Source organism: Pelodiscus sinensis, chromosome 14, assembly GCF_052426305.1.
Source record: "Pelodiscus sinensis isolate ZL-2025 chromosome 14, ASM5242630v1, whole genome shotgun sequence".
NCBI lineage: Eukaryota > Metazoa > Chordata > Testudines > Trionychidae > Pelodiscus > Pelodiscus sinensis.
In genome coordinates, this window is record NC_143065.1 from 11,090,257 (window position 1) to 11,115,162 (window position 24,906).

At 56.3% G+C, this 24,906-nt stretch overlaps 2 protein-coding genes across 7 annotated transcripts in view; one reads left to right on the top strand and one right to left on the bottom strand.

Annotated features, from left to right (window-relative positions):
- Positions 1–28: 28 nt before the first annotated feature.
- LOC102460518 (synaptotagmin-5-like) lies at positions 29–17,276 on the top strand. The gene is made up of 5 exons (XM_075897445.2): positions 29–4,938; positions 12,708–13,582; positions 14,106–14,271; positions 15,449–15,615; positions 16,137–17,276. The coding sequence occupies exons 1-5, from the start codon at positions 4,863–4,865 to the stop codon at positions 16,296–16,298; spliced, it is 1,446 nt and encodes a 481-aa protein (XP_075753560.2). The 5' UTR covers positions 29–4,862; the 3' UTR covers positions 16,299–17,276.
- Positions 17,277–18,788: 1,512 nt separating this feature from the next.
- LOC102460040 (uncharacterized) overlaps positions 18,789–24,906 on the bottom strand; it is a 41,224-nt gene continuing 35,106 nt past the window's right edge. For 4 of the 6 annotated variants that reach the window (XM_089781955.1, XM_089781953.1, XM_075897440.2 and 1 more), the window contains exons 25-29: positions 22,596–22,688; positions 22,156–22,266; positions 21,807–21,953; positions 21,454–21,514; positions 18,789–20,569 (exon numbers count right to left, since the gene is read on the bottom strand). In XM_089781955.1, coding sequence (XP_089638081.1) covers positions 19,986–20,569; positions 21,454–21,514; positions 21,807–21,953; positions 22,156–22,266; positions 22,596–22,688 — 996 coding nt within the window. In that variant the 3' untranslated portion in view covers positions 18,789–19,985. The remainder of the gene's footprint in view (positions 20,570–21,453; positions 21,515–21,806; positions 21,954–22,155; positions 22,267–22,595; positions 22,689–24,906) is intronic. The other 2 variants (XM_089781957.1, XM_089781956.1) reach the window with 1 other exon arrangement.

The window sequence follows — 24,906 nt, forward strand, 5'->3', positions numbered from 1 at the left end:
GGTGCAGTCGTTTTAAGGGCTGCCGTGTGTATGGCATTGCGGCTGATCGTTTCCCTTACAGATCTGCACAGGGTAAGGGGCCAGAGACATAAGAATGGCCTTGCTGGCTCAGACCAATGGTCCATCTAGCCTGTCTCCTGATAGTGGCCAGTGCCAGGTGCTTCAGAGGGAATGAACAGAACAGGCAATCGTCGAGTGATCACATAGTCTCAGTACCACCAGGAACCGTTTGCACTTCTGTAATGCTTTTCATCAGATCATTGCCAAGCACGTGGCAGACATTAAACCTTGGAGCCGCCCGATCAACCAGGTGAGTATCATTTTTAAGAAGGCTAAACAGATACGAGCAGACAAGGTGACATGCCATAAGCCACACGTACATCAGGGGTAAAGCCAGGAATCCAAGTTTGAGTCCTGCCACTTGCTTCCCAGCGTTTACCAGCAGACACATTCCATCCCAGTATGAGCTGGCTTCTTCTGAGAGAGAAAGGCAGACATAGGCACCCACCCGCCCGCCTCTGACTACCTCCAGCCATATGTGCCAAAGGTGTTTAAAATACCTGGGTTCTTAGATACCTTTTTCTATCCAGTTTAAAGAATACTAGTCAGAGAACTTAAAATGAGTTTGGAATGTTGAGACACAAAATTGGTAGGATTTTAATCCTGTGTGGATTCCAGGTCTTAGTTTTGCTCTGAGGAAAATATAATATTCCTCTGCACCTGTTACCGTGGGGGGGAAATGCCCCCCACTTCTAAAATGGAAGTAAACTACAAGCAATACCTGACTGCACATACGGATCTGTCAGTAACTAGGCTGATCCCTGAACAAATCTTCCAAGCTCTATTTCATCTTTTGTGTGATGTTCCCTAGATTCTCTGTTGGGTTCTTACATTTGGTTCCAGTTCAAGGCCGGAGCCTGTCATATATACATTCCTTTGGGAATCCCTCTTTGCGATGGTCTTCGTGTCTCTACCTCACAGTCTTACCAGATAAGATGGGTCTGGTTTTGGTCCCCCCGTTGATGGAGTATGCAGATTGAGAAGAGACGTAACCCAGCCGATGTGGTGATAAGGCATTTTAAGATGAATGGAACAATATTTTAAACTACCATAGTTTGTTAAAAATTAACACACAATTATCCCAATATAGTAATGAACAAAAATGTATTTTATTTCTTACATTATTGCGGTAACTTTACATGTGTTTTGCTCATTCATTTTTGAGCGGAATTTTACAAGATAATTTACATGGCATGTTACTGGACCACAGCACTTGATGTTACCTCTTTCACAACTGGGTGTTGGGTGTGGCTGCAGAATTCTGCAATTTCTGGGCAGAGGTTCACGGCAGCATGGGGTGCTTTAGCTTTGTCATGTGTTTGAGCATCTTTGGATGATCTGCAAAGCGTTCTTACCTCAGCCTTTGTGTCTCCTGGGTGGCAGTGAACCAGAAAAGTGTCAATTTGTGACACACATCGAACTAGATGTGGGCAGCAGGAACTGCTTTCCAAATCCCTCCGGCTGTGCTGCTCATTCAGTGGTTATAAGACCTGTGAATCCTTCCAACTATTTTCTAGTTACACCAGAGACTTTGGAGTTGTTCTTCCAGTTGTTGAACCCGTTTGGCTGTTGGATGGAAACTGGTTCCAATCCCTTCACATCAGAGTTTACCTGTCACCGGTGAAGGCCTTGCTCTTGAAGTTGGCTCATTCTGGCACTTGGTGCAGATACATAACTTCCATAATAGAAACCAGAGAAGGAAAAATACCTCTTGGGTGCTATTGTAGCAGTCCTATTCTCGCTCTCTGGCTCAATGCAGGCCTGTTGCTTTCACAAGCAGCCCAGTCCTGCAAAGCGAAGAGCTGTTTGCCTTTAAGCCCATGGGAGTTTAGGGCACAAAGAACACTGCTGGAGGAAGCCCTGTCCTGCGTGCTTTTTCTAGACTACTTTTAAACATCTGAGTGCTGCGTTCCTGTTTCCCTTCGAAGCCCTTACTTGGTTTTCTCTCATTACTCAGAGTTATGGCTCCCTTCAGCCACTTTGCAGCTCGCTTCCCTTCCTTGGGAACTTTAGATACCGAGCGGGCATGCCCCAGAACACTTCCTGACACCTTGCTCTCCCTCCAGACTTGTATGCCTCTGGGCTGAGCAGAAGTTCCAGTTGCTTTCAGTTCCCAAGTGTTACCACTAGATGGATGCAATCTCAGCAACTTGATGTTGAAAGATGGGCCTTCCTGTGATTCTGAATTGGCCAAGTGTTATCATGGAACATAAGGAGAGTGAGACATCTTGGGTAGGATGCTCACAGCTGCAAGCCATTGTGGACCCCTCTGCCTTAGCAAAAGAGAGCGCTTTGTAGGTGTCAGTTCTCTGGCCTGTTCTGTCAGCCGACGGTCAGGGCTCCCTATATCTGTCCCTTAAGACCGGCTGAAGTTCTTTTAAATTGTTCTTGGTTCTGTTACAGCAACTGAAGGAGTCAGGTTAAAGCTTAAACAGTTACAGGTTTATTGAGGAAGCTTATAAATCATATGGTTGCAATGGCTATTGTTCTATTTCTTAACTGCTAGCAAAATATAGATCTTAAAAATGGTTACAAAGAAGATAAAGATAGAAAAATAGAAATAATGGTACCAAGTAACAGCTTACTCTTTCTCTGTGTACACTTAAGACAGAGGACCACATCCAGGTACAATTTTTACCCCCTTCTGTGCCTCTCGACTCCAGCATGTCAGGCCAGGGCCGGTCCCTCAATTCCTAGGAAAGACGAAAATACGAGGTGGACATCCCCATAGAACCTCGGGAGGTCAAACACCTAACCCGACCAGCAGGTAGAGGGTAGAATGACACTCAAAGTGAGTGTGTGCTGGACCCATCTTTTATACTCATGGGGTCACGTATTTCTCTTTCTTATCTGTCATGCCAAATGGGGCTGGTCTGTTTTTTGTGAGACCAGTTCGTACAAGGGAGTTGTGAACTTAATTTACACTTGTAAGAGAGATAACTAAATTGGAATTACTGGGGATTCTTTTCTCAGTGGGAAATTCCTCTCCCAGGGACTGTGTGTGTGTTCGAATCAACATGGGTGCCAGCCGGGGCAGTTCTCGCAGCCTCGAGGCCAGCTTATTGCCTTAATCGCTCTCTCAGGATCAGATGAGCCAGCATAGACTATGCTGATTTTACTGCTCCTTCTCTGCCCTGTATGCTTCAGAGAGGCAAATAAGATGGATGATATGGGGGGTTGGTCTGTCTGGCTACACCTGTCAGCCTGCAAAAGCTTCCAGCCTGAACCTCCCCAAGCTCCCGAGTGGGCTCTTGCAGAAATTGTGACGAGCGCTGCCTCCAAAAAGACAGTGCACATGCCAGGGGGAGAGGTAGGCTTCACTTCAGTATAGCAGTAGGGAGATGGTTTGTAGCAAAATTAAGAAAAAAGGATTTTTTTTATGAACAAAGAACAGAGACTGAAAGGATAATAAGCAAGAGTAAGAGGCAGGTCTGATTACAGACAGAACAAAACATGCTTTGTAGTAACATGTTAGCAAGTTGCAGTCTTTGCCTAAGCAGTTTTCTTACATCAAGTTACCAACATCTTCAGACTAGCGCAGTGTTACTCAACCTTTTTTTATAAAGTGCCCTTTAAAAAAAATCTATCCTTGCAACACATTTGTTCAAACAACTTAATCGTAGCTGGGCAGGTGATGAAATTTGTGGGTATAAAAAGTACAAAAATAATAAAGCGCTGTAAAACTTAAAACCAAAATTCAGTTTTCTCCACATTTCAGTTGTGTTGACGTATCCCCCAGACTTCTTTCGAGTACCCCTAGGGGTACTCATACCGCTGGTTGACAAACACTGGACTAGCAGATCCAACTTCCGCAAGCTCGGAGAGAGCTGGTCCCTCTGTCCCCACGTTCCCCTTATAATACTCAAGACCATTGTCTCTGTCTCAGGAGCCAGGAAGGCAGGTGTTCATGCAGCTCAAACTTTGCATCCTTGAGCTAAAATGATCTGCAGGTTTCTACCCCAGGACCATTCCATTGTAGTGACTGTCCAACCCAAATGCCTCTGTCAAAGTCTGTAGTGTTTGCCCACATTTTATGCCCGGGGAACTATGGCATAGAGATACTAAGTGACTTGCCGGAGGTCATGCAGGAAACCTGTAGAGCCCACCTGATGGCTGAAGGACTTGGGCCTGCCCTTAGGTGAGGCTGGGGAAGCATTTTCAGCATGGTAACTACTAACAGGATAGAGATTGTTGGGGAGATGGGCTCTTGGTTCTACCAGGACCTGTTTTAGCAGGAGCTGTAGATGTTGGTGGATGCTCTATTCTACCCCAGCCCAGAATGGCTCTCCTGGCTTTGCCCCAGCCAGCTTCGCCCTCCCCTCGCAGCAAAGATCCTGGCAGAGTTCAGACTTAAGTTAATAAAGTGTTTCTGGCCACACTCTCCTGTGCCAGAGGCTATCCCTGCATAGCTCTTCTGCCCTTGGGCCCGGGCAGCCTGTCCTCCCCGGGATCGCAGGGGAGTAAACAGGTGGAATTTTCCATCTGTTTGCTCAGCTCTGCAAGCCTGGAGCGGTTCCTGGCCTCTGGATAGCCGACAAGCACCGATTGCCAGAGTCCTGTGCCGCTGCCAGCCTCGCCTGTTCCCTGCCATCCCAGCCTCTCCAGGCAATGAGCCACTGAGAGCAGAGTCCTCCTGGCTCCCCCCTTCCTGCCCCGCACAGGAGCGTCCTTTGGTGGCTTCATTCCGTTCCTTTCAAACGTTGCAAGCTTTGTCTCGCTCCCTGGCTGACGCCGCCTCCGCCCCCTCCTCTCTCCAGTATCTGGGCCGACAAGTGAAGGCAACACTGCACACAGACGTCCCCATGTCAGCCCCCCTGGGGTCGCCTCGGGACGCGTCGGTCCTCCCCGCGCAGCTCAGAAGCCAGAACGATGAAGCAGGTAAGGCGAACTCGGGAAGCACAATGAACAACTGCCCTCCCGCGCACAGGGCTGATGTGGGGCCGGCAGCAGCCTCCGCACACGCGCTGAGGCAAACGCCTGTGCTGAATCTGAAGTAGGAGCCGGTGCGTTGACACAGCTGCAGGGCTCAGAGGGGCGCCCATTGGGACCCATGTAGAGGCGTCCTGGGATCTTAGAAGAGGCCTGGTTGCAAACAGTGGTAGAAGGGGTGTGGATAGCTGCCTCGAAAGCAAAATCGGAGGCCGACAGGATTAAAGAACTAGGATTTTGTACTGTTCTGTTGTCTTCAAAGATGATAGATGGGGCTGCTGCCTGGTATGAAGGATGCCTGACATTTTCCATTATAAACCCCCGTTTTCAGTTGCTTATGATGTTGCTAAAGATTTACCACTTGGGCTGGCATTTTCCATGCTGGGTTTCTGGCTGATTTTCTTTGGGAAATTTCAGAGAAATTGGATCAGTCACTTCCAAGGGCGAGGCTTGGGAGGAAATTAGTTGTTTCGCTCCCCCCGCAACAGTAGGGTTTTTGCAAGGGTGTAATTTCCTATGTTATAAAAATACTCTTGAGGCTGCAAAGTACATCGCTGACAAGTTAGCAACTGGCAAAATTAAGGTTGTCTGTGCAGTCCTAATTCAGCCCCCTTGTGTGCATGCATTATTCTACAGTCTTTAATTGCATGACCACAGACTGTTCTTTTCACGGGCCTCTTTCTGTGCACAGAATGGGGACCTGTTCTAGGGTTGTGTCACAAAGGAGGCTGTTGACTACAGGAACCTGTCTTGCTTGTTTCGGAAGGCGTCAGGGGGGCGCAGGAAGAGAGAGGGAGGAGTCGAATCAAATGCTGCCTTTAGAAACTGGATTCTGTCTCTGCGTCTGCCACAGAGTTCCTGTGGGATTCTTGGCCAAGTCATTTAAATGAGACGTCACAGGTGGTCACTTCTTGGGTGGTTCTCATCTGGCAGCCTGACTTGCTACCCTGGGCTCTGATTCGCAGAAGTGCCGAGCACAGCTGGCCACAACTGAAGTCAGTGAGCTGTGGGGGAACGTCTCAAGTACTCTGAAAATCAGGGCCCCGGGGGTCTTGAATCGAGCATCCAAAATTAGTAGAAAGTTCTGACTTGAATCTCCTGGGTCTTCCTTCCCCGTAACTACCACCCCTCACTCCCGGGATGTGAACTATGTTTGTGGAGCACCCTGCTAGAGCAGAGAGTGCCATAGAAAAGCCCACGAGGAGATGAACAATTCTGCCTCCGGAGCAATGTTCAGCACTGTGTGTGCCGTAACGAAGGACTGGTGCCGTAAGGACACAGCATAAAACAAAATATCGGGAAACTGCTCATTCAGTGAGCCTCGTCCCTTCTGGGTCCTGGAAAAGGCTGGAAAAACTAGCGTGTGACCTTGAGTAGTGAAGATTATAATGCACAAAGAGTGGGCAAAATAAGGTGTCACAGGCAACCTGAATTCTGTTTTTATGGACTTGGGAGCGCTTGGCTTTGCCGTTGCAGGCATGCTCGTGGGAGGTCGCTGGTTTGTGTGCGAGGTGTCCAGTGCGAGGGTGCTGCCTGTGGAATGCTTTGTGATGGGGCCCCTCCTGTGTAAGATACATGCCTAGAAAAGCAAAGTAGTCCAAGGAGGAGACGGCTTGGTTTAGCTCCTCTGCGGAGCCAAAGTGGCAGAGGGAACAGGACGGCAATCTAGCCCTGTCTAATGCTGACAGCGTGCCAGCTCGGATCTGGCAGATCTTTAATCCAAATCAACACCTTCAAGGTTACGAGAGAAAGGAGGGAGTGTTACAGGAACTCAGGATGCCAGGGCTAGGATGGGGAGCTGGGGGTGGAACAAAAGTCCGTGTTGTTTAACAAATCCATCAATAACAGAGCTTAGCTGCTTTTCCGCCATAGAACTCAATGCCTGGTACAAGCCGGGCTGTGGGTCGCTCTCCCTGCTTTACAGATGAGGATATTGAGGCAGCAAGGGGATAGAGCTGAGATTTCAAAGGGGAATTAGACGCCCAGCTCCCTTAGGTGCCTTTGAAAATCCCAAATCCTAAGTGACTTGCCTGAGGGCCCAAAGCGAGTCAGTGTCAGAGCTGAAACTAGAACATGGGTCTGGTGCCCTCCTGTCTAGTCCCTGTAGCAGTATGGCCAAACATCAACATGGGGGAGGGGATGAGGGAGAGGAGGGGCTGACCTGCTTCTGCCGGTCCCTGGCCTCCTTAGCTGAGCAAAACCCTATCTTGGAGTCCATAGTAAGGACAATGAAGAAACCACTGCGGGCATAACAATGGCTAGTGTCACCCTTGTGCCACCTGGCCTGTCACAGGGGTTTGAAACAGCTGCTGTGTTTGAAAATTCATTTGTTCAGGCTTCTTTAGAAGGGGGGTTCTGTTCGGGGGGGAGGGGACTAAATATTTAATCATGGGCTCTGTGTTTAGTGTCTTGTTAATTTCAGCTCAACGGGGCTTGGTTTGCCAGTAAACAGATTTTCTAGCAAAGGGGGCTTTAAGTATTGACTGCCTGGTGCATTCTTGACTGGGTGAGCGACTCTGGCAGTGTTCCCTCTGAGCTTTTCCATCTGTGTGTGGAATAAATTTTATGTGCCCTGAGGCATGTGTGAATGTGCATCACCAACAGAAACACAAAACCTAGCTGTGAGCGCTCTGCTAATCAGCGGGGCGGCATCAAAATCTCTCCTAAGTGGCCACACAAGCACCCAAGTTCCAGTGACTACTGGACTCTGGCCTGTGCCAGGCAGGGGGCCAGACTGGATGATAAGAATGGTCTCTTCAGAGAAAGCTCTGCATCTAAGTTGGGTTGCTTTCTGCCTCACACATCAGTTCTGCAACTGGCTCTTGCTTAGAAAATCTATTGGTGGCATAAGAGGGCAGAATAGACTCCAATTCCTTTCTTTATAGGCTTCCTGGCTCTACAGGGCTATAAGGAGTTGGTGATTATTTTCCCATTACCCAGAGAGAGCAATTTGCTAAGTAATAAGGGCCCATTTGTATAGTCATTTCTCAGGGTAGCACCACACCTCTTAACCTCCTCTCCTTCCCAATCCCCGAGGGTGTAGATGTGCAAAAAAGTCCTTTTTCCTAAGCTCTCTGCCCTCATTCGTCTGCATCTTTTAAAAAAAACCCTTCGCCCTGGAATTTGGGCTCTCTGGCCCGTCCCTCAGCAGCCCGGCTGGGTGTTTCCTCTGCTTGTTTCTCACGCGGAACCCAGCCTTTGATTCGACGTTGGGACCAGTTTTAGCGCCTCCCAGACACTCCGCTCCACGGCTCTCGGTGCGCAGTGCCACTTTCTGCCCCGTTCCATGCACCTATGGGGTTGCAGTGTGCGACGTGGATGTGATCTAGGCAACCTTGTGTTTGCCCTGTTGTGTGATGCGTTCAGTTCCTCTTTCTCTGCATCTTGTTGGCTTTGGGCAGTGCCCCTTGGAGGGCTTGTCTAGCCAGGTTGCTATTCCCGAATAGCTCTGTTGGGTTAACTGAATGGCAGAAGCGATTCCGGTCAATTTCCCCAGGGAGCCAGCCACTTATAGTACAGGGCCGGGGAACCTTCTGTGGGTCGGATCGCCGACCCATAGAAAAATCAGTCGGGGGCCGCACACAAGTGAGAAGCAAAAATATCAAACAACCCCTCATTGACGTGGCCCCCGACCTGAGAAGGAGACAGACACTTCCCACGGGCCCCTCACACACCAGAGCCTAGGGACACGCAAGCTAGTAGATTTTGGGTGCTTGAGCCCACAGTGGAGTGTCGGGGCTGGAATGCTGGCATAGGCTCCCCAATATTGGGGGGGAGCTCTGAGCCTTGGGGGCTGGATCCAGGGAAGCTGGGGGCTGCATCCAGGTCTTAGGTCCCCCCCGTTATACTATCTTCCAGGACCAAAATCAGCCCTGGAAAGAACTGCACCTACTTATCCTCAGTGCACTCAACCCATAGAGACTCTCCCCACTAGCCGCACAGCACATGGAGAGGTGGCGTCAGTGGCTACCAATTGGAAAGCTGTTTGAATGGGAGAGAGTCTAAGCCCTCTGCCACTGATGCACCTACCTGTCCCATTAGCTCCCCAAACATAGGGCTCGGCACTGCTACGCACCAGCAAGAGGAGCCGCGCCAGGCAGACCGGCCTGTCTGCCTCGCCTTCCCAGAGCGGCAAAGCCCCCAGTATTAGCTTCTGCACTCTGCACTGCAACGTAATCCCTTGCATGTCGCCCACCCCACCTCTGCCGCCTTCTCCCAGGCCTGTCCCTGTGCAGCCAGGCAGTAAAAGCTGCTTGGCCGCCTCCCAAATAACAAAGGAGCTACAGATCACTCAGGGCAGACGAGATCTGCATGTTGAGACCCCGCCGCAGCACAGTCCCACAGTGTCGGCCGCTGCTTTCCCCCCTGCTGACATTCCATCTCCTGTATCGCTCTTCGACCAGGCCTCACCTCTACCAGTGCACCCTCCAGAATCAGACTCTCTCTAGCTCTTCCCTCTGGCTGGCAGGACTAGCTCCATCTCCTTCCCAAGGCCTGTACGGACACCCCACCTCTTCAGACCGGGAGGGCCAGGCACCTTTTGCTTTGCCTTCTGCTTTCTCCCGAATCTTCCATTGCTCCAGCCCTGCGCCCAGGAGATCCTCCAGCTCGGTACATCCGGCCTGGTGTTGGTTACGTTCTCAGCGTCCAAATTCCAGGCTCATTTAATGTCGTGAAGAGGTGGGTTGTGCCCACGAAAGCTCACAGTCCCATCGACAGGTTTTGTTAGTCTTTAAGGTGCTACTAGACTATTCGTTGTTTGAGTTTTTCCTGTTACAGACTCACTTGGCTCCCCCCCGAATCGTTTAATGTCATGAGGCTAAAGGTAGAAGCACTAAAGCTAAAAGTTTCCATCTCTGTTCGGAAGCTGGCTGGAAGCCAGTAGCATGGGACCCACCTGAAATATTTCAGGCCGATGGGCCCCTGCCCTGGTCACTCCAAAGCTTGGAGTTTGGACCCCGACGGGACCCACTGAACCTACTGATCCAGATCCACCAGGGCAGCTCAGGTGGATCGGCTCTGGCACTCAAGCGGCCCCACAACCTGCTTCCCAGGCCGGGATGAGGGGCCAGCGTGTCCCGTCACTCTAGGCTGCAGCCAGTGGGTGGGGCTGGGACCATCCTGCTCAGTTCCGGGTGGGGGGTGGGAGAAGGTTTCTCACGTGGCAGTTCCACCCGCCGACCTGCAGTGGCGACAGGTGTGAATGGCAGGGCTGCCAACCGGCCAATCAAACCCAAGCACCTTGCCCCGCCCCTTCCCAAGGCCACACCCTGATTACTGCACCCCACCCGTACCTGTTTCCCCCCCCCCCCACACACACACACTCAGTCACTTTCACCGGGCTGGGGTGCAGGGTTTGGAGGGGGGGGCTCTGCGAGGGAGTTTGGGTGCAGGCTGGGGGCAAGGGCTGGGGTGCTGGGGGCTTGGTGAGGGAGTTTGGGTGCAGGCTGGGACGGGGTTGGGGTGCTGGGGGGGCTCGGCGAGGGAGTTTGGGTGCAGGCTGGGACGGGGCTGGGGTGCTGGGGGGCTGGGGGGCGGCGAGGGAGTTTGGGTGCAGGCTGGGACGGGGTTGGGGTGCTGGGGGGGCTCAGCGAGGAAGTTTGGGTGCAGGCTGGGACGGGGCTGGGGTGCTGGGGGGGCTCGGCGAGGGAGTTTGGGTGCAGGCTGGGGCAAGGGGCTAGGGTGCAGGAGAGGATGAGGGATGCAGGCTCCAGCTGGGTGGCACTTAGCTTGGGTGGTTCCTGGTGGGCAGCATAGAAAGACCAAGGCAGCTCCCTGCCTGCCCTGGCCCTGCCCATCCCTCTTGCCCCTACGGTGTGCGTGGGGGTGGGGAGGTGGCTCTGTGCTCCAGCAGCTGTCGTGGGCCGCAGGTGCTGTTCCCTGGGAGCTATGCAGCCGGTGCTGGGGGGACAGAGCATGGAGACCCCCAGCAGGGATGTGCCATCCCCGTCTGGGAGTGAGGCAGGGCAAGGCAGGAGGGAGCCTGTCTCAGCCCTGCTGCGCCACTGGACTTTTAGTGGCCTAAAATCTCCCCTTTGGGCTCCAGTAGCCACTGAGATCGAGCCTTGGGAAGGGCTGGCCACCCGAGCACTGGACCAGCCTAGGCAGCCGGACATCGGGGAGGGGGGGCAGGATCCGGGGCTGTCCTGGGAGGGTCAGAAGCTGTGACGACCACCATGACCCTGCCATGCGCTGTTAGCAGGGCCACGTGCTACTCCCCCCCGAGCCAGCTGCTGTCTGGGGCAGGGCACCCTTACGTCCAGGCCCTTGGCCCTTCCTTTAGCACTGATGGGGGGCACCCCACAGCTGTCAGTGAAGCCCCGGAGGGCCTGGCTTGGGAAGGAGGCTGAACAGAGGGTTCTGTGTTTGACCGGGCGTCAGTCACGTGTCTCGCCTGAACCGTGCGTCAGCTCGGCTGCAGGGCTGATAAGAGATTTTTTCCATGGCCGTTATCTCGCGCAGGGCGAGGCCGGGTTCCTTTCAGCGGTGCCACAGACGTGCGGCTCTGGGGCGAGAATTCCAGCTCCGCTCGGGAATGGGGCTGGGGCGGAAGGGGGCGCTGTGGATGCGGACGCCCCGGCTCGGCGCTCTGACCTTGCTCCGTCCACCCCCACGAACCGTTCCAGGCACGTGCTGAGCGGAGAGATGGGCCCACAGCTTTGGTTCAGTAACTGCACGGAATCCGGCAACTGGCTCTGTCCCGAAGCTGGGGGGAGCAGGGATTAGGAGACCTGGATTGGGCTGGCGTGACTATTTGCAGGACCCCGTTTGGCCTGGGGACAGTGCTGTCCGAGCCTCGGCGGGGACGCGAGCCCAGGCGCTGCCAGGCGAGCTCTGCGCTGTCCGGGCGGCGTCTCCCCCCACCCAGGGCCCCGGCAGGCAGGAGCGAGGTTCAGTCCAGCTACGGCCTGGCCCTCCCCGGGGCTGTTCAGGCAGCCCGGCTCGTTTCCAGCGAGTCACCAGGCGATCCAGGCCTGATGCAATCAGCTGTCCCCCTCGGAAGCCCACTCGGGATGCCAGGCTCTGTGTGTCAGGGGACAGAGAGCCCCGCGGGCTGGGCAGCTCGCCACGCCCTGCCCATCCCACTGGCCCCGATGGGCTCAGCTCGGCACCAGCCGGATTGGCAGGGAGGGGCTGCGCGGAGCACTGTTCAGGGCCGGGCACAGGTGGGGAACAGCCTTGCAGGTGCATCAGCCAGGGAGTCGCTGGGGCCAGGCTCCTCTAACCTGGAGCTGGGCCAGTTCTAAAGCCCGTGGCTGTGTGGGAACCAACTGCACACACTGCCCCGGCTCTGCTGTGCAGCGTCTGGCGGTTGCCAAGAGTCCATCGCCGCCAGCCTGTTGGTTCACAGATCCTAAGATCGTAGAGATGGGATTGGGCCCCAGCTCTGACACCGGCCTGCTGGCTGACGTGGGGCTTGTCACCACCCTGGGCCTCAGTTTACCAGTCTGTATAATGGGGATCACACTACTGGCCTCCTTTGGGAAGGGCCAGGTGATACTAGGGCAAGGGCCCACCCCTGGAGTAGTGGTGGGAGCTGCTGGATTCGGAGGCCCAGAAGGACGTATCTGCCCATCAGTCTAGCGGTGGCAATTGCCAGGTGCAGATCACTTACATGTCCCACCCCCTGGCCAGGCACCGTCGGCCAAATGCCCCCCGCTCTTCCGCCGGGAGCCCCTCCCCGGACTCGGCCGGTAACGCCGCTCCGCTCCGTTCAGTGCATTCGCAGGTGCTCCTCGCCGCGGGGCTGGCTCTCCTGTGCTTCTGCCTTCTCCTGGGCTGCGCCGTGTGCTGGCGTCGACACCAGAGGCGCCGCCAAAGTGACAGGAAACCGCCGGCGGTGCCGTGCGCTCGAGTGGAGCTGGGGCCTGCTCTGCCTTCCTCGACCACCGCCGTGCCCGTCCAGCAACAGTGTGTGGAGCTGGAGGGGGAGACGCCGGACGCAGGGAGCGACACGCGGGCTGCTCCGGGGGCTGGCGGCCTGCCCCAGGACATGTTGCACGGCAGGGCCTCTTTACCCAGCATCCCTTGCTCCCAGAAGCGTGGCCTGTTCTCTCAGAGCCAGCAGAGCTGGCAGCGCCGGGCCACCCTCTGCGGGGCGTCTGACAGGAGCAGCCTGCTGCCTCGGCCCGTTCTGGGAGCCCGCCTGCCCCCGTCGCCCACCATGCCGAGGAGCCTCCCCAGCCCCAAACCGCGGCCCCAGCTCAACTTCATCCTGTTCTACTCCCAGCCCGAGGCCACGCTCACCGTGACGGTGCTGGGCGTGTCCCACCTGCCCAAGGGCTTGGGAAGCAGCCGGGACTCCTACGTCAAGGTGTACCTGCTCCCCAAGTTCGTCGAGCCCCAGCGCACGGCCGTGCGCAGGAAGAGCTTGCACCCCGAGTTCCGCGAGCAGTTCCAGTTTGGCCACTACCGCCTGGAGGAGCTGAGGGGCTTCACCCTGCGCTTCGCCGTCTACGCGAAGGACTTCCGCAGCCTCCGGGACTCCTTCATCGGGGAAGTGATGTTCCCCTGCGCCCAGGCCACGTGGTGCCCCGAGGCGGCCTCCAGCTACACCCGGGAGCTGTCGACCACCAAAACCAAACTCAAAAAGGTCAGGACGGTGCCGCTGAATGAACAGCACCCGGGGAGGGTGGGTCATTCTGGCTGATGCCTCCAGGCCCCCAGAGATGTGGAAGTCCACCCATATGGAAGCAGGGGGAGGGCTTTCCCCCTCACCGGACCCCTGTGGAATTCCCCAGGGTCTGCTGTGGGAGGTGCCCCTCTCTTACAGAACCATGGGGTCTGGGCAGCTTTGCTCCAGGCCCTATCGGCCTGCTAGGTGGGATACCAGACCAGCTCGCGTCTGGTCCTGCATCCCGTCGGGGCCGCAGATCCAAAGAGATCCTCCTTTAGCTCCGGGTGCAGCCAAGGCCACCTTAGCTGGACGGGGAGCAGCTGAGCAGGAGGGAATCGGAGGGGGGGGGAGGAGTAAGTGGGTGGGAATCCTTTGGCTGGGTTAAGAATATGAAGGACTTTCCTCTCCTGACGGGCCTGCCCGTTATGGCTGCCGGTTGGTGGGGGAGGGGGGGCGTGGCGTGTGTTTTCATTGTCTCCTGCTGTCTGTATTGTTTCAGTGTCTCAGCTCCCTTGACGTGAGCTACGGCGCGGCGTGCTCCCAGTCCACCACTCTGGGCCAGCTCTTCCTTCTCCTCCAGTACCAGGCTCTGGCCAATCGCATCAAGGTGCTGGTCCGCAAGGCAGAGAACCTGGGACGGCTCACCCGTGTGCCAGGGGCACCAGGTAGGGTGGTGCCGCGGGACTCCTCCAACAAGGCTGATGAGCAGACCAGGTTTCAATAGGCCTTGGCAGTAGTGCTTGGGAAGGATCAGTAGTAGTATCAGGGTGGTGACCAATGTTCCCTCTAATTTTTTCCACCAATGTGCAGAATAAAATGTATGTACACCCCAGCATGTGTGGATGTGCACCATCCGTGGAAACATGCTGCCAGCTGTGTAAGCGGTGGTGTGCTGCTAAACAGCTGGCCAGCATCTGAATTGCTCCTGGGCGGCTGCCCAAGCACTCAGCTTACAGGGAATACTGGTGGTAACTGTCATCGAACATCCAGTTGTATCACTTCAAAGGTCACAGGGTCTGCTGTGGGAGGTGCCCCTCTCGGGTACAGAACCCTTGGAGCATGGGGTCTGGGCATCCCGGCAATAGGCCCCATCGGCCTGCCACCCACCGTCCTGTGTGGCACCCACTACAGCAGTGTTTCCTAAACTTTTTAAGACCGAGGAATGCCAAACAATTTTTTTTTATGAGAAACACCAAGGATTTTTGTTGAGCAAAAAAAAAAAAAAAAGGGTCAGGGGGGAAGTTATTGAGAAGAGGGGCGGGAGTCACCTGTCCCTTTAAGGGCGGCCATTTTTAATTCCGTTGTTCTCCACGGCATAGCGACGTTGTGTGGAACACAATTTAAGAAACACTGCACTAGAGCCTGTGATGAGCATGGCCATCGCTGCCCCCATTGGAGCTGGGTTAGAATGAAGGTATTTTCAGTACAGGGGAGATGTGGCTAAAGGATCACAGCTCTGGGATTTTCAAGTTCCTCCTTGTTCTTTCTAACCCTTCTTTGCCTCCTGCTGCCCCAAGCCCAGCAGTGGCAGATCCTGCTGCCTTCCCGGGACCAGGCGGGAGAAGGGCTGTGAACCCTGCCAGACCAATGCTGCAGACAGCTAGTGAAGAGAGTAGCTAGGCTCAGAGGACTTCTGGTGTCTTTTTATGACGTTCAAAGGCCCTGGCCTCAAAAGTGCACAGAGGCACACGTAGTCAGCCACCCCCAACGTGCTCCTAATGAATCTCTACGTCTGGGCTGTGTCCCTCCTCCCCGATCAGCAAACCTGTCTGCCTAGGGGTTGATCACAAGGGAACCCGCTCGCTGAGTTCCCCTCCCCCCATTCTCCAATTCCCTCCCCAGACCACTACGTTGTCATCCAGCTGTACTGTGACGGGCGGGTCATCGACAGCAAGGAGACCAAGTCCATAGCTGGCTCCAGCCCCGTGTGGAACGCGCCTTTCCTCTTCAGCATCCCGGCAGGAGACATCCAGGACCAGCAGCTGTGCCTGGAGTTCACCGTCATGCAGGTGGGATGGGCAGAACAGGGGGCAAGGGGGCCCGTGTGCATCAGATGGTGGTGGGAGGGCATTTGCGGGGGGGGATTTATCTGGGAGGCACCAGCCCCAGAGCAGGCAGGTGACCATGGGGCATTTGCAGGGGCGCGGCGAGAGGGGCGGTGGTGCTTGCAGGGAGGTTTGTTGGAGCTGGGGGGGCTGTCAAGGTGGGTTCGTGCTTGGGGCATTTTCAGGGCACTGGTGCCCATAGGCACTCGGGGCCACGTGGGGGTTGGCAGCTCAGTGGGCTGTTGAGGGGCTTGTTGAGGCCAGCAGGCACTAGCAGGGGGCTGGCCATGGTGGCGTTCGGAAGGGGTCATGAGAGATGTGGCACATGGGTGGGATTGGCAGAGGAGACGCTGGGGCTTGTGTGGGGGGCTGTCGGAATGGGCTGGTACTTCTGGGGGGGCTGTTTGCCAGGCCTGGGGGCTGCTCCTTTCCCGCTGCCGACGCCAACCCCTGCCTCATGCTGCCCTTCTCCTCCCGCCCCACAGGCGCGCCTCTATCTGCGCAGCTGTGCCCTGGGCCGAGTGCTGATTGGGCCCCACGCCCCGCAGGCCGGGCTGCTGCACTGGCAGGAGATGTGCAGCCGAGGGCCCGTGGAATCGGCGCGGTGGCATGTGATCCAGCCGACCGCGCTCAGTCCCTCCCCCTGATGCGCTCTGGCCAGGCGGCAGGGGACCGACTGGAGCTCAGCCGCGGGAGCGGGAGGCCGGAGATGTCTCTGCTGCCTGCCTGCGTCCGGGACTTCGGCTGTCAGCCCAGTTGGGTTGAGGAACTGCAGTCGTGTGCCAAGTCCTGTCTCGACCTGGAGGCGCAGCCAATCCGCTCTGCTGCCCGGAGACCCCCAGGAGAGGGAGCATCAAGGAACGAGAAGCAAAGCCAGAGACTGTCCCGGCTAAGTGACCTGGACAGCATGCGAGCAAGTGTCTGAAATTCACGAGAGAGAGCCCCACCCTCCCGTCCTGGGGCCTTGGCCAGGGTGGAGACGCCCTGGCAGCAGGAGGGCAGGATACGGAAACAGGCGCATGGATGCGCAAAGGAGCAGACGGGGGCTGGCGCGTGAGGAGCAGAGGAAAGAGCCCAGATCGATGGAAGGAGCCAGCTTCAAGTGTCTCGCGTGCTAAGGCTGGCGGTCCAGGCTTGCTCAGAAGGAGTCCAGGCGGGTTGTCCCCGCTCCCCAGAGCAAGGGATCAAATACCAGATAGCCAGGGCGGCCCAGACACGCTTCCAGCCCGGGGAGAAGCAGGCCCAGCTGTAGTTATGGCCACGTGCCCCAGGCCTGCTGCTCTGGTGACGTCAGGAGCATTTCACCCGCTTTCGGCTGGGTGTGGCCCCTGCTGCACTTGTGTGACTGCTGCTCCGTGTGGCAGGTCCGATCAGCGTGGCCATCGCAACAGCCTCCCGTCTGTTCCCGCCCACCCGTAGGGAACGGCGGCCAGACCCATCAGGCATGAAATGTCCTAAGAACATCGGAACGGCCACACTGGGTCAGACCAACGGTCCATCCAGCCCAGTATCCCGTCTGCCGACAGCGGCAAATGCCAGATGCCCCAGAGGGAGGGAACACAACAAGGAATCCTCATGTGATCCCTCCCATCACCCATTTCCAGACAGAGGCTAGGGACACCGTTCCCGCCCATCCTGGCTAACAGCCATTGATGGATCTAACCTCCATGAACCTATCTAGCTCTTTTTTGAACCCTGTTATAGTCCTAGCCTTCACAACCTCCTCTGGCAAGGAGTTCCACAGGTTGACTGTGCGCTGAGTGATGAAAAACTTCCTTTGGTTTGTTTTAAACCTGCTGCCTATTCATTTCATTTGGTGACCCCTAGGTCTTCTATTGTGGGAATAAGTAACTAACTTTTCCTTATTCACTTTCTCCACACCAGTCATGATTTGTCAGCGGTGAGTCCTAGATCTCTGGGTAAGCTGAGGCCCGGCAGCACAAAGAGTGACCTCTGGCGGAGTCCAGGCAAGGCCAGCTTCCTTCGATTGTGCTGATGTCACTGAATCTTCAGAGGGAATTTAAGCCGTGGCCCCATTCGGGCACAAGCCCGGGGAAACGCTGGCATTGCCAGCTGCCTGGGCTGTTGCTACCAATTGCTGTGTTGTCTTATGCTTCCTCCAGCACCGCAGGTTGTCAAAGGCCAGCCCATCAGGCCAACATCTCTTCCTTCATGTCCTCTTATCGAAGCAAGCTGCAACCCTAGTGATCAGGCGCTTCCCCCAGATCCCAGTCAATGAAAAACACTCCCCCACCCTCGGGAGATGGGTATTAGCCTGGAGAGTTACGTGTAAAACACGGCAGCTTTCCCTGGAGGCGAGACACACTCCCAAGATGCCAGACAGGAAGTGACATCATTGGGAAGGCCTTGGGGAGACGTCAGTGTAGCGCAGGGCCCAGGCCTGCAGCCCCCCATCTGGCTGCTGGCTTAGACCTTCGTGTTTCCCTTCTACTTTGTCCCCTCCAAACAAATAAAAGGAATTTGTTCAGAACGTGTTTGCTGCCTCTTTGATGTCATTTCCTGCCATGTTTTGAGGTCAGAGCAATAGTAACCGGGTTTCTTTGGTCTTTTATGCTTGAACTTCCAAGTGGCACCAAAGAATCCAGCCTGCTGGTGGTGTTGGGGGGACAGACGCATGCAGGGGCTCTCTGTGTGTATGTACACACGGAGCAGTAGCTGTTGTGTCAGTGCAGCACTGCTCTCACCTTTAGGACTGCTCACCTGTGTGTCATAGGCCCTATATGGCGAGCCTCCTTTAGCTTGTTCCAGCTCTGGCCTGCATGAGAGAGGTGGAATATGGGAGAGAGTGGAGCTGGGGAGCCACTGGGTGTTTCACAACCGAGGCCACAAGGACCTTGGCGGGGGCTGTTGATTTTACACGCTGCGGCGGTGGCAGGAGAAACTCCTAAGAGCGAGCGAATCGCAGGGTGCGGAGTGATGTTGGTCTGAAAAAGGACCCCCCCCCCCCATATGCCAAACACTGGGGAGCCTGCCTCCCCCTTAGCACCGCAATGGGCTGGCCCAGAAGCTGGTGGGGCCACCCTGGCTCTCGACCTCAGGTCCCGCTCAGAGCACGAAAAGGCCTCCTGGCTATTCGGCCCTCGGGCCGCAGCGGAAGAAGAGTCCGAGGCAGCAGCGCACATGCCAGTCCTTTATGGAAGACAGACACAGTATCCACACAGGAAGCAGAACAGCGAGCGCCAGGAGTGGCTCCCCGCAGAAATCGGTTGCAGGGACAGCGACCAGAGCCCGATGCCACGGGGATTTCACAGCAAGCGCAGGGCGGCGTGGAGGGCTGGGGGAGAGGGGCAAGCACCGCTCCAGGGGGCACCACGCCTTCCCAAAAGTCAAAGTCATCTGTGGCGATGCCAAAAATCCTTCCCTGGGGGACTCAATCACGGCCAGTCGCCCCCCCCCCCCCCCCGACTCTTCTGGCTCTTTGGAAGGGCTGGGGGCACAGCTGTGAGCGGTAAGGGAGATCTGGCTGACCATTCAAAAGGTGCCGCCCCCCAGCGGGGGTTGCAGGATGGCTCTGCAGGCCAGGGCGGCTAGGGACAAGGGAATGGGGGCAGGGAGCTAAGCAGGCTTGCTCAGCTGGTGTTGAGGGTTCTCTGTCGCCAGCCTCCTCTCCCCCAGGAGGCCAAGCTGCCCAGGGAAGGAGACCCGAGGTCCCCGTCGCCAGGGGAACAGAAGAGGCCTGGTTGGGCTCTGCTCCTCCGACACTGAGGTACTTCCTACCCTCTGGGAACAGCTGCATTGTGCAGGAGACAGAGCTGTGTCGGGACCAGCCCCAGACCGGGCTGACCCCCAGGACCATCCTCTACCTCGTGCTCTGGTGCCAGGCGCACCCCTGCGATCAGCCCTAGCGGAAACACGGGGGGGGGGGACGTCTGCCAACATGGTCCACCCCCGGGAGGAGACGAGCGAAAGCAGGAGGCAGGCAGGGTGAAGGGAAGTCGCATCCCTTGCTGCACGAGCGGCAGGCGCTCAGCTGCGAGGGCGAGGCAAGAACTGGGCGCGCCCGTCGAATCATTTGCTGCTCACAGACCACACGGGTGAGAACTGCTGAACTCACGCTGGGCCTGGCGAGTGCAAGAACAGCCCCTCCCCAGGAATCCACGGCCGGGGGGGGAACGGCCCTTTCCAAGCGCACACGCCACGTTCGCTCCAATTCCTGCCAGCCAGGCTCTGCGGCAAACAGCTCAGAGGACGAGGAGAGGGCACGGAGCGGAGCATTCAAAGCCACGTGGACCCAGCCATGCAGGATTCATGGGTTCCAAGGCCAGCAGGGGGCCGTTGCGATCATCTCCTCTGACCTCCCCGGGCAGGGCGCTTCAGCTGCCGCAGCTCTCCCCCGGGGGCTCCGGGCTCACTCTGAATTTAAAGGGCGAGGTGGATCGCTGCGCCCGGAAGGGTCTCGGCGAGAGCAGCACTGCCCCCTTGGGAGTGTACGAGGACTCCTGGGCCTGGCTGATCGGCTGACTCCGGGGGCTCACGGGGGAGGATCTGGCCTCGGGGGAGGCTTTCCCCGATGCTGTGGAGGAAGCTGGGAGGGGCAGCGAGGAAGGGGGAGACGGCTTCCCGGTCACGGGAGCGGCAGGGAGCTTGCTGAGTGGAGCTGGGGGTTCTGGCCCTGCCAGGGGCCTGCGGAACAGGCTGCTGATGCTTTCAGAACTGAAGCAACGTTGCTCCTCTCCTGCCATGGGCAGCCCTGCCTGCCTGGCGAGGTACGGGGCCTCTCTGCTGGGCAAGGGGCAGAAGGAGGAAGCAAAGGGGTTGCCCCCAGCTGGATATGCAGAGCCATCCCACTCCTGCCAGCTGGAGGGCCTAGAAACCACCCGGTCTGAGTCGCTCCTTTCCAGTTGCTGCTGCTGGAGGCTGCGGATATCCTGGATTTGCTGCTGAAACTGCAGTTTCGCTGGGAGGAGAAGAGCAAGGAGATTGTCACCCGGCATCAGAAGATCAATTCCACTGCAACACTCTAGGTGGCAGTTCCTTTCAAGGCTGGGCAAGGGTGCTAGACCACGGGACTAACTCCAGCTGCAGCCCCCCTGCAGCTATTGGGGTTCTTGCAAGGATGGACGGAGCTCACGCTGTGGGACCCCATGAATGGCCAAGCGGAGCCCCCCTCCCCCCCGTTGCCTTCTCCAACGCAAGAGCAGGAGAGGGAGCAGAGAACCCGATGGAACTAGAAAGCGAACAGGCCCTGGTTGCAATTGCAGCATACGTGTTCTGCTGCGGAACTCACTGCTGCAGGATGTGACTAAAGCAAAGAGCTGGGGGCAGTTGAAATCTAGTCTATAAAATTGCAGCGGTATAAGTGACGGTGAGAATATCAAAGGTTATTAACACCCCAGCTAATGTCGTCCTGTCATGGCCTGGTATTGCGTGAGTGTGGTGCACCCTGGAGGCTGTTGTGCCTATGTGTCTAGGGCCCTGCCTCGATGTCCTCTCCATCTAGTTTCTGGGGTGTCAGACCCTGAGAGAGACACAGTCTCTCTTCTTGGGGGTGTTGGGGCTCAGATCCTCAAAGCTATTTAGGCTCCTAACTCTTGAGGAGCTGGTTCTGAGCGTCCTCAATCCCCATTAAAGCAGGGGGAGACGGAGAGCACTTGGCACCTCCCAGGATCAGTCCCTAGTCTGCAGAAAGGCCCCAGGCTTTCATTTTTCACTGGCTATTTGGAAATGCGCAGCCTGGTTCTGTCTCCACCAGCCCAGTGCCCCCTGCCCAGCCGTACAGCTGGGAGCAGCAGCTAGGGGCCAGTAAGAACAGCCAGCACCGTGGCAACACTGCCACCCTACCTTTCATCAGGTGCTCGTTCTTTTGCTGCAGCCCCTGGATCTCAGCGGCCATGGCAGAGATCTGAGAAGAACACAGAGGGGCCATTAGAAACCCCGCGGCCGGCACTCTGCCCAGGTGGCCTCTGGCACGTGGCCAGGCTTTACCGGGAGGCCACGAAAACGGCAGAATCCTTCGGCGGCTGCCAGAGAATCCGAGGCAGGGGGATCCAGGTGCAGGGGAGGAGTTTGTACTGATGCTCAAACTGATTCCCGGCCTCTGGCCACCTGAATCCTGCCCCGGGGGGGGGGGAGCTGGATTTACAGCTCCCCACGGGCTTGGGGTGGTTCGTTCCCTAGGCTGCGCAGGGCCGTACCATTTCTGTTTTCTCTTGCAGTTGCAGCCTGAGGCTTCGGGCGTCTTCGGTGCTGGTGGAGAAGCCCCGGTCCCCCGGCACAGGCGGCCGCTTTGCCCGTGGCTCCGGCAGAGGTTTCTCATGCGGCTCGGCAGTTCCTCTGGCGTTCTGCAGAAAGCACACGAGACCGAAGATGGTTGTGGGTGCATGGCGGATAACGGGACCCAGCTCCCGTTGGGTTTGCGGCTTGTACCCTCGGAGTCAACCCCGCAGCTGCCTGTGCCCCACATCCCCAAACCGCCCCCGGCCTTTCCTCCTGGGCGGGGAGATGCAGCTGGACTAACGCGGGGCTGAGGCAGGCAGTTCTTACCACTGGCGATTTCTTCGCCCACTGCTGCACCGAGCACTCGTCCTTCTGCTCTCTTGGCAGCTTCCTGGGCCCTGACTCCAGCTGCTGCCTCTGTCTGAACAAGCCCTTGAGCTGTTGGAGCAGCAGAGAGTGAATTTCAGGGGCTCTACCCGCCCTCGCTGGCATTGGGCTAACTCAGCTGATCTCCAGCCCTTCAGGGTCCTGGGGATACCGCCTCTCCAAGGTGCATGTAACCACCCTGCCTTCGTGTGCCTTGCTCCACCCCATGCAACTTCAGTCAGGACTTTCGGCGACCTCCCCCACGCCCGCAGGTTTGTGCAGCTGCGCTGATAGCAGGAGCCCGCCCGTGATGGCCCTGGGCCACCTGCCTTCTCCAGAGAAGCGTAAAGGCTACGATGAGTCAGAAAGTCAGACACAGAGCCATGTGTCTGGTTTGTTACCTGCTCGGTCACCAGCTGATGCTGCTCTTCCAGGGTTTGGCTCTTTCCCTGAGGGCTCCTCAGGAGTTGGCCGGCCCCGCATTGACTCAGCCCCTGTGGAGAAACAGCCCCAGGGGGCAGGGCAGAGCGGATGAATAGACTTGGCTCTCTCGGTTCCCTCTCGTGCGTGACTCCTTGCCCCAGGGGACGGAGGGGGCCCACAAGACATCTTGGGGACTCTTCAAGGAAGCAAAACCATTGACTGGTCAGAGCTGAGCTCTGAGCCCGTTGGGGGCTGTCCCGTGTCTCACCAGAAAGGGAAGGTTTTCTAGATCTGCAAGGTGGTCTGGGCACTGGCTTAGCTACTGTTGTATTCTGGTTGTGCCGAGAGGCCCCAGGTGCATTCAGGGCCCCACTGGGCGGGCACGGTGCTAGAGCCTGGCCCTGGCCAAAGATGTAACCGACGGTTTTCTTAGCTACGTTGTCCCGACGGGGAACTGAGGCCCAGAAAGGCAGGTTGCGCCACGTCTCAGCGTCTCCTGGGCTGGGCTGCCCCGGGCTGGGGAGCAGGTGTCCCAAAGAAGGTGCAGCTTTGCTATTTGTACAACACTGATAAGGGGATGTGCACCGCAGCTTTGTTATCTCGTGCAGGGCTGGCCGACTGATGCAGCCCATGATGTCTCTCTGTTCTGTCTGGCGGTCTTAGGCACATGCCCAAAGCCTCCTGCGTGTTCCTGTGTTAGCCTCACACCCCTTGGGACAGTGCGGATGGGGCGCCAAGGCCAAATGGCCCAGCCCCTCCAAGGTATTTAGGCACCTAACTCCCTTTGGAGAGCTGGCCCAGAGAAACAAAAGGGAGGTATTTAGGTGCACAACAATGCTGATTATCTCAACAGGCACTTGGTGGCATCAGGCCTCTGGAAACTTCTGGAAATCTGGCCCTAGATGACTTGACCACGGTCCCGCAGGGTGACTGAGGCAGAGGGCAGAACTGTACCCATGTGTCCCAAGCCCCAGGCTGGTGCTCTAACCACTAGAGGATCCAGCCTCTGCTTCGCTCCCTGCTTCTCTTGTTTCCGGACCAGTGCCAGTAAAATGTTGGCTTGTTTTGGACCAACTCAAGGTGATGTAGAGGCTAATTTGCAGCAGGTGCCCCATCTCCATGGCTTTTTAACAACCAGTCATTTACTATGCTTGCAACCAGTCAAAAGAAAAACCTGTGTGCTTTTTAAAATTCTGGGTTCTCAAAATGATCCCACCACTACCACCATGTCACAGCTCAGTTCCCCAACCTGATACACCGAGTGCAGAGATGGGGACCCGGCTAGCAGAATAAACTCTGTAAAAAACCCTGAGATCCAAAAAGTCAAAGACTGGTTTGCTTGCTGCTATCACCCAGGTGACTAAAAGAAAATATGAAATAAACCCTTTTCCAGGGAAGAGATCATTTGGAAATCCCTTCCCTAAGGCAAAGCTCTCCCCCCTACCCCAACCTCCATTTTGCTTGGAGTTGGGAAAACAAACAGGCAATCCACAAAGAACAATGAGCTCTGCTCCTCCTGGATGATTTAGGCAGGTAGGCTTAAAGACAGAACAATTAACCAATCAAAACAAAAAGGAAAACACTTGTATCATCCAAACTACTGTTGCAAGCAGAGTAAATGACTGGGTGTTAAAAAGCCATTGAGTGAAATAGACTCGGGAAATCCCACAAATCCTAGGTTACAAAGAGAAAAACAACCAGCTCAGACATGATTTCCAAACTCCCTAACAAGAAAAATGATAAAACCTGACGGACTATCTAAACTTTTCCCTACTTACACATTTCAAGAAGTCCATTCCTGGGAAAGCCCATCTCCCTCCATACCTGGAAGAAACTGCTCTGATCTCAAACAAAGAAGAGAAGAAGAAAACCCCTCGGGGTTTGAAATTCCTGTCTGCATTTCATTGGCTGAATGCCCGAGCCCCCTCCCTCAATCTCCAGTTGCTTATCCCTTTCCTCACCTTCAGGTAAGTCAGACTCTCCTTAGCAGCTCCTATTTATGACCCCAATGCTTTCGGTCAGTCTGATTGACAAGGCACGCAGCCAAGGAGGGTGGCACGAGGTCAGGGGTCCCGTTCTCCGTGCGAGCTGGAGCTGCCTCAGAGGGACTGAGCTAAGGAGACGGGAGGAGCCTGAAGGGCCAGAAGAGGAACCTGGGAGCTGCGCCAGAGGCAAAACTAAGGCAGGAGCTAGAGCAGCTCGGAGCTGGGTGCGGTAAGAAAGTGGGAAACAGTGGGGGGATCTGGAGAGCCCTGCAAGTCCTCTGCTGCCCGCTTTCTAGTGTGAGAG

What these genes read in the sequence shown, in the direction of transcription:
- LOC102460518 (XM_075897445.2), top strand. Translation starts at nt 4,863, where the DNA reads ATGTCAGCCCCCCTGGGGTCGCCTCGGGACGCGTCGGTCCTCCCCGCG. An exon ending in AAGCCAGAACGATGAAGCAG is followed by an intron (nt 4,939 to 12,707) that starts GTAAGGCGAACT and finishes CGCTCCGTTCAG; the next exon opens with TGCATTCGCAGGTGCTCCTC. An exon ending in TGGAGTTCACCGTCATGCAG is followed by an intron (nt 15,616 to 16,136) that starts GTGGGATGGGCA and finishes CCCGCCCCACAG; the next exon opens with GCGCGCCTCTATCTGCGCAG.